Below are 12,256 nucleotides of genomic sequence, written 5' to 3' on the forward strand. Positions count from 1 at the left end.
CGTTGTGCGTTACTTTCTATTAAGTCAGTAAAACGTGATAACAAATGAACGCTCTCGATTTGGGAATTTGAAATAAGGATTATCTGAAAAATAACAGACAAAAATGCACGTTGCTTCTTTATTTTGACTAAAAACTTCATTAATTTGAACGCCAACGTTGCTTGTGCGATAACATTCCAGAAACTACTTTTCCCATCATGCATAGGAAAAACCCGGAAGCGCGCAGTTCTGTTTCTGACCAATCGTGTGTGTCGACCCTCACTCTGAAGCGCAGTTTTGCGGGAAGTTTGGAGAGGAAGAGCTGTTGCATCCTGATAGTTACCCACGAAAAGGTTAGTGCAATCGGCTTTGTTAAAGCATTGTGACCGTATGTTTATATTAGCGGATTATGTGGATGAGCAGTTGTATTAATGCCTATTACGGGACGTCATGAGGCAGCTAACTCAGCTAGCACAGCCGGTTAAAATGTGTGACTGCGGGTTTTCTGCATCCCCCAGAACAGTTCGGTATCATTCAAGTGATAACCGTTTCAGACATCAAAATAATGTTGTATGTCCCACAATGTTTGTTTCTTTTCATTGGAAAGTACAACAACAGCATCAACAATATGACAAAGTGAAACCAAGTGTACAGTTGCAGTTAAATGTATGTAAAATACAGATGTCATGTGTAGATGTTAGCAATGCTAATGCTTATTGCTGGATCCAGCTACGTGTTTATCTGTTCTGTTTCTTTATTTTTGTATGTTTAATGGAGGCAAAGTTGATATTTCATTAACGCTAACGTGTGATGAAGTAAGATCTGACTAAATCATGTAGGCCTCAACACAAACCATACAGTGAGGTATAGAAGTATAGAGGGAAGTGTTTAATAGAAGCCTCAACACAAACCATACAGTGAGGTATAGAAGTCTGGGACTATATAGAGGGAAGTGTTTCATAGAAGCCTAAACACAAACCATACAGTGAGGTATAGAAGTCTGGGACTATATAGAGGGAAGTGTTTCATAGAAGCCTAAATACAAACCATACAGTGAGGTATAGAAGTCTGGGACTATATAGAGGGAAGTGTTTCATAGAAGCCTAAATACAAACCATACAGTGAGGTATAGAAGTCTGGGACTATATAGAGGGAAGTGTTTCATAGAAGCCTAAACACAAACCATACAGTGAGGTATAGAAGTCTGGGACTATATAGAGGGAAGTGTTTCATAGAAGCCTAAACACAAACCATACAGTGAGGTATAGAAGTCTGGGACTATATAGAGGGAAGTGTTTCATAGAAGCCTAAACACAAACCATACAGTGAGGTATAGAAGTCTGGGACTATATAGAGGGAAGTGTTTCATAGAAGCCTAAATACAAACCATACAGTGAGGTATAGAAGTCTGGGACTATATAGAGGGAAGTGTTTCATGATAGCCTAAACGCAAACCATACAGTGATGTCTAGAAGTCCGGGACTATATAGAGAAGTGTTTTATTGAACCATGAAATAAAGTTTTAGTTTATCCTTTGTGCAAACTATCACTATCATTTTTTTGTATTGCTTTCACTGAAGAACACCAGATGCTATTTTTAACATCCACTAGATGAGAGGAAAACCTGGATTATGCATCATGTTTAAAAATAATTATATGGGGGCATGCCAAATACAAAGACATATTATAGTAATTTATTTGAATGTTTTAAGTTTACTTAAAAATATTGTTTATAATTCATGTGTAATTGAGAATTAGAATGCAAAGTATGCAAGAGAATTGCGAATGTCCAAAAATGTAAAAACATTTTTATAATTGATCTCAGACTTTTAACTGTATCTCATTTACCTGCATATAATTTACTTGGAACTTGGTTTTCTTTTGTTTGACACTACACAGTCATTCAGTAAAATGCCACCCAAGGCCAAAGCAAATGGGGTGAAAAAAGCAAGAGCTCCACCAAAGAGGAAACTGGCTGAAGAATTTCCACCTGGAGAAGTCCTGACCGACAATGCAAAGAAAAGATGGAAACTCGGGCAGCCTATTGGGAAAGGAGGTTTTGGCCTGCTGTATCTTGGTAAAATAAACAAGATGTTTAAGAAAGTTTCAAAATATTTCTGCTTCTGTTGCTTTATTAGTACTGAATTTGTTATAAATCCTTTTAGCAAATGAAGATTCCTCTGGATCTGTTGGAGCTGATGCATCTTATGTCATTAAAGTGGTAAGGACAGTGTTTTAATGTAATGGAAATGTGTGTTTTATAAGGCACAGTTTGAAAAAAGAGACAATTTGTGCTTTGGTCAAAATTGCATCATTGTCATTTTGCTATGAATAAGTGAGGAATAGTAATGGTGATGTGTCACACAAAAGTTAACTGAGTGAACCTAAATCTTCCTTTTAGTTTGTTGTACTTTTTGTCAGTTATTTTTAATATTTTTTTACCGTCTTTTCCAGGAGCCAAGTGACAACGGCCCTCTGTTCTCTGAACTGAAGTTCTACATGCGAGCTGCCAAGCCTGATCTAAGTAAGCCCCCATGACTGCGAACACACCCTCATATGCATGATGAGCCGGATTGAAAAAAGTCAAAGAGCATCTCTTTTAATTAAAGAAAGTTCTGAGCTCGCCACTGAGAGCTTTATGGAGACAGACAAACCGCAACTCTGTGCCTTTGGTGGCTCCTATGGCTGCCCTAAGGCCACAGCATTGCGCTTTATTTAATAACAATCCAAATGTCAGTCTCCCTTGACAATTAACTGCTATATTACTAAGGGATGCTCATGTTTTATTCATACGAATATTGTAATGTTGGTAAATATTTGTCCCACCAGCAGATTACCTTGCGGCACAGTCACAGTTTGGTCTCTAAGGAATACTCTTATATTACTTGGAGCACGCACAAGTTTGGGGAATAAAAGTTTAGAATAATTTGCGCACTTTATTTATGAACGCATTGTTTGATTGCATGTAAGTTAGTTTCTTACTGTTAGTGTGATATTTTGATTTGCTTTAATTTGAAAGCGCTTATTGTTCTGTACGTTTCGTACTAATAATGTTGTGTTTGTTGTTTTCAGTAAGGACTTGGATGAAATCAAAGAAAATGGACTATTTGGGAGTTCCTAAATATTGGGGTTCTGGTTTTCATGAGAAAAGTGGCAAGAGGTAGGTGGGGAAATCTTAAACTTTGGTGTTTATTAACATTTTGATAATCACATGGTAGCTTTTATTTCCTTTTTTTAAGATTAAGAGTTTTTTGTTTTTAGGAAGTCTTATTATTTCACTAAAATCTTTGAGATAATAGATTTTCTTCATCAGATATAGATTTATGGTGATGGATCGATTCGGAACTGATCTGCAGAAAAAGTTCGAGGAAAATGGGAGGAAGTTTCCACGGAAACTGGTTCTTCAGCTGGGCATCAGACTTGTAGGTTTCTTGTCACAAAAAGCTAACTTTTTTTAATTTACAGAAGCCACTGCAGATATCGCCAATTCATAGGTGTATTGGTCTTATCTTACACCACAGTATATCTCGTCGTATGTTAGTGTACATCATGTTAAAAATATTTATGTTGTGCCATTTGACATGACAGGCAGTGGTACACATTATTATATTCCCATAATGTTACATTCGCTAACGTTTTTCATCTCTCTAGCTTGATATTTTAGAGTACATCCACGAACATGAATATGTGCACGCAGACATCAAAGCCTCCAACCTTCTCCTGTCCTACACCAACCCAAATCAGGTTTGTTTCAAGCCCTCTATGTGTTTAGCGTTAGACTCTTGCTATGGCTCTACAGCTCATAAAGGGAAGAATGTGTTTTAGAATGCAGAGCTATAAGGAGCTCTTGCTCCTTTTAATTGGAGAACCATCATTTCGAATATAAGAAAGGACTTGTCTAATTTTTTGCCATCTGTTAATGAGATTTGGGTGGAAAAAAGGAAAAACAATTTAAGCCTTTAATGCTTGGTTCATAAACTGGAGAGATTAGAGCTAGTATTGGAGCAGTCTCTAGCAAATAAGGTTGGGGGCTGGGCAGGAGCAAATATTTAATTTGAAGATTAATAATGTATCAGTGGTGTATTATTAAACTGCTATTTTTAAAGTCACAATTTAAACTCGGCCTCTTGGGATTAGTCGCTGCTTACTGGGGACTATGAACAAATTTTTTACGTTTGGCATTTTATACCAATCAAAAAAATTATAGGCCGTTGCTTTTGAATTTGTTTATTTCTACGTTGTATAAATGTTTCGGTGTACATAAAGTTCACAGCCACTGAAAAGCTTATTTTCAACTGGTGGACTGAATGATAAATATTCAATCAGGGCATAGAAACAATTTGTGTGTGGGAGGGATTTTAATAGGGTCTTTAAAAGTAATAATTGATACTATGAAAAAAGCAATTTTAGAATGGTAGGTCACACACCCTCTGACATAAGAATAATGGCTGCTACGCCCCTAATTTCAGTGACCTAATGGAGAGTAGGACCATCGCTTGACTTTGAGAAAACCTTCACTCACTCACTGTATGAGCTCCTGAACTTTGTGATAGTGTACAATACCTCCGGAAGGAATTTTAAAGATCATTGCTGAAATTCATTGAATTCTCAAACATCTTTATGCATAACACCTTGTCCAAACCAGATGCAATGCAACCTGGCGACTACTTAGAAAAGGTGTTTTTTCAACAAAAAAAAATCACCAGCTGTGACGGCAATACATGGCAAGCTAAAATTGATTCTATATTAGTAACTTTTTCCAGTGTCATGTTCGCATCTGATGCAGTCACGGTATAAGAAGTCTTAATGTTGAACAGCTATTGGAAAGTATTTGAATAGAAATCCCCATGTATATATTTGTGAATTTGGATTCCATTTTGCAAGGATCCTCTCTTTTCTTGTAGTATAAATCCACTTCACACTTCATCATGAGTGCTATTTCTTTACATTTAGTTTCCAGTTAAATTAAAGTTTAAAAGCTACCTTTTGTTATTTTCTATGTTGTTTTAAAGGTTAATGAGTAATCGTGTTAAATAATCGGGATCTCAATATTGGCCAAAATCATCGCGATTATGATTTTTGTCCCTAGAGACCACCCGATTTGTTAAACTAGTGTCAAATATTTAAGACCTTCTGTACAATCTTGCACAGCAGCCAGTTGCCGTAATGAGTCATGTGAGATGTTTCTGACCATACGATGACAGATCCCACAAACTGTTAAACAGTTGGCGTTGTGGGTTGAACACATTTTGTTTGTGGTTAATGTAAACATGCCCCAATATCGATGAATATGACTCATCAGACTGCAGTTATTTAATACCCAGGCAATCCATTTTTTGCTTTCAATAAAAAATATTCAGTTAAACAGCCCAGTCATAAATGTCAGCTTTAAGATGTTTAAGTTTAGATGGTGCGCTAATGTGGCTGGATATTTGTATGAGTTCTTGTGTATTCATATGCAGTTCATTTTAAAACGCCTCCTGGACACTTATATATTTTTGTACCGCTTGCAAAATTAGAAAAAGATGAATGTGTAATTTGCACACAGACTGTTCTGGGATCTTTGAAACATTGTTAACTACTTGCTGTTGCTTTGAGAACTCACCTGTCACAGTGCTAATTGTCAGACCTTTTTTATAGATGATATAATGTTAATTGGCAATCACTCTTTCTGCTCTTAATTAATTTTCAGAAACCTTGTCGTAATTGTTTTAGCAGTGCTTTAGAACAGGAACAGGAAACCCACAGTTCACATTTTTACCCAATGGTTTTGTTTCTAAACTCAGGTGTATTTAGTAGATTACGGATTGGCCTACAGATACTCGCCTGAAGGCAAGCCGAAGGAGTACAAAGAAGACCCAAAGAGGTGTCATGACGGGACCATTGAGTTCACCAGTATTGATGCCCACAAAGGAGTGTGTAAGGAACTAAACCCAACTAAATCAAATCTCTCTGCTTTTCCTCTATAGCAAAAATTTGTACTACCGAAATGATATATACCATGATACTTAAGTTAAAATATGAAAGTGTTAACCTGCCTCTTTAAAGCCACCAAAAGCAATTTGAGATGTTGAAAACATTTCATTTCAGCTCCCTCAAGGAGAGCAGACCTTGAAATCATGGGCTACTGCATGATCCAGTGGGTTTGTGGCCGCCTGCCCTGGGAGGACAAACTTCAGGACCCCCTGTATGTCAGAGAATCTAAACTGAGGTGAGGGTCTTTGTTTCACAGGGATTTTCATGCATATGTGCAGCTGTGAAAACCAAGATGTAATTTACCTTATTATTTGCCACAGGCTAATAAAAATCAATTTATCAGATGAAAACAATGCCTCTGCAGTATATCTAATTAATTTCTCTCAGATTTTTCCTCTAATTGGCTTACAACTAATTACTATGAAGTTGCACGGTAGACTAGATGCAAATAATAACAGGTCAGATTTAATGAATTATACTAGATGGTAAATTTCCAAGATTTTGTTTGATTAGTTTGTAAATATTTCTTTCCTCAGGTGTAGAGACAATATCGATGAGTTTATGAAAAGCTGTTTTAACCCAGAAAATAAACCAGGTGAGAAAAGATGTTTTGTGCATTGACACAATATACCGAATTTGCTCAGATTCCATATTTTTCCAAATTTAGACGAATTTAATATTTTTGCTTTTGCTCTAGAATTGTAAAAAAGGGTTTGACTTTCCGTTTATGCCCCTATTTAAAACGCATGGTTTCTAGAGGATTTTTTTTTCATTTGTATAGTTGGAGCAAAAATCATGTATATAGAAGTGTACAGTAGATCTAGTAACCACTTAACACACTAATTTGTGCACAAATTCCTTTAGAAAATTAGCAATTTTGATAATGAGTTTCTTTTTGTGTTACACAAGATGTGGGGGGGTGGAATTGTCTATTGGCGTGATCTTCGGCACTTTAATATTAATATCCAACAATATTCACGATACTCTGTCATTTCTTCAGTATAGTTATCTCTGTAATATCTCAAATTCCACATATCTCCCAGCCCTACATTTACAGTAGAAGTTTTGATACCAAATTGAACTCCCGTCCTTTTTATAGTATACATTTTATGAACTTTGTATTTTCAAAGCCGAGGCACCTGTGAGTTCTGCAATATTATATTTTCTGTTTGTCTGCCAAGCGGTAATTGGGCTGACGCACTTTCACAAACAAGAGGGTTAGGGGCTCTTCTCTTGATAATGAGAGTGAACCTGGTAATTTAGTCATAATTACAACTAATCTATCAGCCCTGCGCTTATTCCCAGCAATTTTTCACACTAACTTTAAAAAGGGAGCGTGACCATTTTACGTCAGGTGTGGAACGGACATTTGAAGCAGACTCTGTATATCTTCTTTTGGTAGAATGCGTTCACCGGGGTCGCACGTTTCTGAATAAATCTAGGATGAAGTCCAAAACATACACTTTGGAGCCAAATGAATAGTGACGGATATATCATTTTGAGATTATTGGCTGAAACCTGCTTGGAATATCAACAGAAATTACACTTTTTTGTGATCAAATAGAGAATAAATTTAGTGTTCTATAGATTTGATCAATTCTATGTGTGTTCTATGCCAAATTAATACTTGGCATAGAAGTTGATGCATATATATATTTATATATATATATATATATATATATATATAAATGTCTGTGTGTGTATATGTGTGTGTATGTGTATGTGTATATATATATATACACATACACACACATATACACACACAGACATATATATATATATATATATATATATATATATATATAGCATAAACATAGAGAGAGCACAATGCATTAGCCAAAAAGAGTTTTTAAACAAACTTGTTTTTCCCCATTCTGTTCTCTTCGACCTCTGCATTAGTTTTGCAGTCACTGCGTGGCAGTCTGCACTTTTGCAGAACTTTAGGGCGTTCTTTCCTCGCATCGTTTAAAAATCAAAGCCGTCATTGGCTCCCTTTACTCAACCGCTGATGTGACGGCAGTTCTTAAGCCCTGTGACAGCCGCGTGGCAGACGGCGAGATCCCTCCTCGGGCTGTTGTCTTGTGCGTACACGCTGCATCACAACACCGAGGTGATGGGAGGCGGCACTGTTAGCACGGCCATCACATCTAATTCTGTTTGGTGTGACTATTTTAGCAGCCGACAGTAAACAACAGTTTGTGAACGGAGAAGTATAAAGAACAAAGTGACAAATGTCAGCCGCTCTCCTCTAAACTTAGCCTGAAGGTTAAAGTGTGAGCATGTTCTGTGAAGACGTCGCCCTACAGGGACCGTTCCGTTTTTCCTGCGCGATGCCAACTGCAAAAACATACGTGCAGCTACATTGTTAACTTGAGACTTCTGTGCGATTATTGACACTGATGGTCCAAGTAGCTTTCACTTAATAACATTGCTCATTGCTCACACTTAGTTTATTCATTGACTCATAAGTGCGTTTGAAAGCATTTATATCATATTTTGACTGCTAGATAAATGTACTTGTTAATCATAGTCAACAGTGAAATCTGTCAATTGTATTAAGTTTAACAATGGATAATATGCGAATAGGCGAGCCATTTGTTGACTGATATTTTTCAACCAATGAAATTCAGGAAACTAGTTTTAAAACAGTTTTGTAATGCTGATTATTGTAATGTCTGACATTTCAGATGAGCTGGGGAAGTTCATGCAAGAGGTCAAGTCTCTTGAATACAGCGACAAGCCAGATTATGCAAAGTTACAAAGCATTTTGCAGCAAGGGCTGAAGAGCATGGGTGCGTCGGATGACAACAAACTGGACTTCACAGTGTCGGCCAACGGCAAAAGCCTGCCTGTCAAGGTGAGTCTCCTTCATTAAAACATTAGAAAGCCAATGTCTTTATTAACCTTATTCACTTTTCAGCCATTGAAAACGATACATTCAAAGTGCACTTTTTAACGCCCAGCATTTATAATAAGCTAATTTCAACATCTTGTAATTTGTTTACCTGTTGAAAGCAGCTTCAAAAGTTAAAATGCCCGAACGCGATCCAAGCCTAATTGCTCGGGTTAGTAGAAAACGGCGGCAGGCGCATTGATTTTCAAATACGATTAAAGCGTGAAGCTTTTACCAGATGTGTTTTGAACTTAAAATTATTTTTTCAGTCAGCACCAATTTCGACCTTGGCCATATCACCCTGCCTTTGCAGTGAAGAGGCTTGATGTTAATATCTTTTTAATTGTAGTTCAGAAATCTTGATTTGTTTAGTATTCATCTGCAAAATGTCTATAAAAATCTAGGTTGTATTTAATGAAATTGTTTTTGAATCTGCCCGGCAAACCTTTGTTTCATTCAAGATTGCTGTCAACACCCTAAAGGTGTCTGTATGAGCAGCACACTCATCTGAAGCACTGCGATAAATTCTAAAACTTGTGAGAAAGTACTAGCATTTAAGCATTTAGGTTGGTTTATAGCTAAATCTTTAAAAGATCCCTCTCATGTGAAACAGGCATGGCTCTTTTTATCATGTTGTCCTGGTCAACCACTTGTGTTTTTTGATAACCATTAAATTAAAATGAAAGACCAAGGCTGTCAAGCCTCTACCATGACAAAATATTGTTAAAGGAATCCATGTGAAAAATTGACAATCCTTTCAGTGAGCTTTAGCCAATGGGATCAGTTCATTCAACTGGATCTATCAGTTGTAAATAAATCATGTCCCAATAAAGTAATTCATTAATAGGATTCAACTGATAAGAATTAATAATTCACAAATCGCTACTTCTGTCACTTTCACGATGCATTTTCTTCATAAATTTCAAGTTGGTGTTCCTCGAAAGTATCATGATCACCTTTTCAATATAGATGAACTATTTGTGAGAGAATTCTGATGCCCTTTGTGTTCCTTTTTTCCAATATCATGTAAAACAAAACGTACAATACCGCAAAGATGCCCTTGACATCATATAGTTTGTGAGAACCATAGCTTCATTCACGGGGTCCGGCACAAAGAGCTCTTGGCAACAAAGCCGTCTGCATCTCAGGTTCTCTCCAGCACTGGGGTGTTTATCCCTACGGCCCCTCCTCTTCCTCCCACAGACAGGTCCTGAGTGCCTGTGTTTATTCCCTGCTAATGTATCACAAATTTGCTGACACGGTAACCTTGGAGTCGGCGCGGGCCGGCAATCAGTGAGCCGCACTTACGACAGGGGAGGGGACGGACTCTCCTCGCTTCCCACAATGCAGTTTGCATATGGAAGGTGCCACCAGGGAGCTGGCCCATGCCAGCTGAGGGTTACCTGCCCACTGCCGTTATTGTATGTAATTATCGAGCCAATCTGTTCGGCTCAGCAGGGTCTGGATGGTAATCATGAGGCAGCAATTGGCAAAATGGAAGAGAAATGTGAGGGGGTGGGTGGGGGGCTAGTATAGATGATAGTTCAAGTCCGAGAGAGGGGCGAGCATTCATTATGCGATCTGAGCGAAGAAAGGAGAGAATTTGATTGCTGTCGCTAAGTGCATCTTCTTCATAACCCCTGGTTCGGTTATTTCCTCGAAATTTGGACCAGTCTATGTTCGAATTCGTTGGGGGAAGAAAACAAGGTTTTTGATTGATGAAATTGTTGACATTTTTTATGTAAATTAACTTGGAATTCTGGTAAATTCGCATTCTGACATGTAGGTTAACGGATAGATTTGTAATTAATAACGTCTCAGTCAATACGATTGCATGTTTCAGTTATTTTATTTGTATATCTGTACGGGGTTATAATAATATTTTCTCAACAAGCGTTCAAAAGGCTGAAAGCACACATGATAGTTTTAATGTGTTTACTGAGCAAAGGTCCATTCCTAATATTTGATTAAAGCTTCCTTCAAGGCTGGTCAATGCAAATGATTTGACCAATGCTCTTTCCATATTCTTCACTCCTGTGATTTGTCTTTATTTTTTAATAGAAGACTCTGAAACGAAAGAAGGTGGAGGAAAAAAGCCAGTCTAATGATGAAACTGATGACATCCCTGAAAAGAAGAGACGAGCTCCTCCGAAGAAAGGTGAGACATCTTTTCAAGGTTCCTTATCGGTCTCTTAATTTCTTAGCCCAGTGGTTTTTGAAATGATATACTTAATTTTTTAACTTTTTGGCATACAGTGAACCTTTAGTGATATTGTGTGTGCTTAATATGAGGTCAGGAGCTAAAATTAACTCATTTATTCACTGTTCTGAAGTGACCAGGGCAAAGCAGCCGGCGAGAACCGTAAAGCGTCCGACAGAAGAGAAATCTGAGGCCTCAACTGAGCCAGTGGCAAAGAAAAGCCAGAGAAGGCCTAAGAAGAACTCTTAATCCTCTTCGAACTCTAATCGAAGTTGTTTTTCTTTTTGTATCTTTTAAATTTTATGGTCTGTATTTGTTCTCCGTGGTTGTATTTTTCTTTAGCAAGATGTTGGGCACACTTTCTCACAGTGAAAAAATAATAAATAAGGGGAAAAAATACGACAGTGGCTTTAAGTCGTGAGTTATTTTCATCTCCTTTGTAATGCCTTGAATAATCAGGTCTACGCGGATGAGGTCCAGAGGGATTGCTTTGCCCCCGATAAGGAAATCCCTGAAGGAGCTCAGAGTCCCGACTCTACCCCCCTCCGCATTTCCCCTTGTTTTCTCGATATGAAAGCCGCCGCTCGGCTGGCACTCTGACGGTTGTGGGAGAGGCGAGCTGGTCTTTGATACCTGCGTCGAGGCGGGCGAACGCGTGGCAGACGCCGCAGAGCCGGGTGCGAGCGTTTGGAGAAGGGGGCTTTGCGCCTTTCTGCTCGCTTGCCATTTGATCAGGCAGAGACAAAAGACTAACACTTGGGTCCTACTTTCTGTGTCACGCTCACTTGAGTCTTTCTTACCTTCCTGTTTTCCGCTAGGAAATGGCTTCAAAGTGCTATCATTAAAAGTTAGTTGTGGATGTACCACTTGTTATCACGTTGTAACTTTAACGTTGGTTCTGATAACACAGCGACAACATTTGCAGGCGTATTTTTAGGTTCAGATGTCATCTTGAGTCGTTGTCTTTGTAACAGCAGTGACATTTATATGACATTGAGAGGACAGGAATGATTTGAGGGGGAGATATTATAATACATGAATATGACATGTTGTATGGAGATTCGTGACTACAGTTGGGGGAAATGTACTTAAAGTTCTTCAGCAATTCTCAATATTCACAAACCATTGACTACAACGTTTCCTCAAGGAACTCTTCATTTGTTGCTTATTAATAGTAAGTAAGATAGTTGTTAGGTTTAGGTATTGGG

The 12,256-nt window shown here is 37.9% G+C and overlaps 1 protein-coding gene across 2 annotated transcripts; it reads left to right on the forward strand.

The window, feature by feature from the left end:
* Positions 1 to 221: 221 nt before the first annotated feature.
* Positions 222 to 11,450, forward strand: vrk1 (VRK serine/threonine kinase 1). Of its 2 annotated transcripts, none has more exons than XM_079459399.1 (13): positions 222 to 332; positions 1,879 to 2,056; positions 2,145 to 2,200; positions 2,434 to 2,503; positions 3,052 to 3,139; positions 3,293 to 3,401; positions 3,631 to 3,723; positions 5,766 to 5,898; positions 6,070 to 6,190; positions 6,492 to 6,550; positions 8,643 to 8,812; positions 10,910 to 11,006; positions 11,182 to 11,450. In XM_079459399.1, exons 2-13 carry the CDS (start codon positions 1,891 to 1,893, stop codon positions 11,295 to 11,297), a joined length of 1,278 nt encoding a protein of 425 aa, XP_079315525.1. In that variant the 5' UTR covers positions 222 to 332; positions 1,879 to 1,890; the 3' UTR covers positions 11,298 to 11,450. The 2 variants fall into 2 exon arrangements, with proteins under 2 accessions (XP_079315525.1, XP_079315526.1); XM_079459400.1 differs by having other exon boundaries at positions 267 to 332; positions 10,913 to 11,006.
* Positions 11,451 to 12,256: the final 806 nt, after the last annotated feature.

The sequence above is a fragment of the Barbatula barbatula genome (genome assembly GCF_947034865.1).
Source record: "Barbatula barbatula genome assembly, chromosome: 6".
Lineage (NCBI taxonomy): Eukaryota > Metazoa > Chordata > Actinopteri > Cypriniformes > Nemacheilidae > Barbatula > Barbatula barbatula.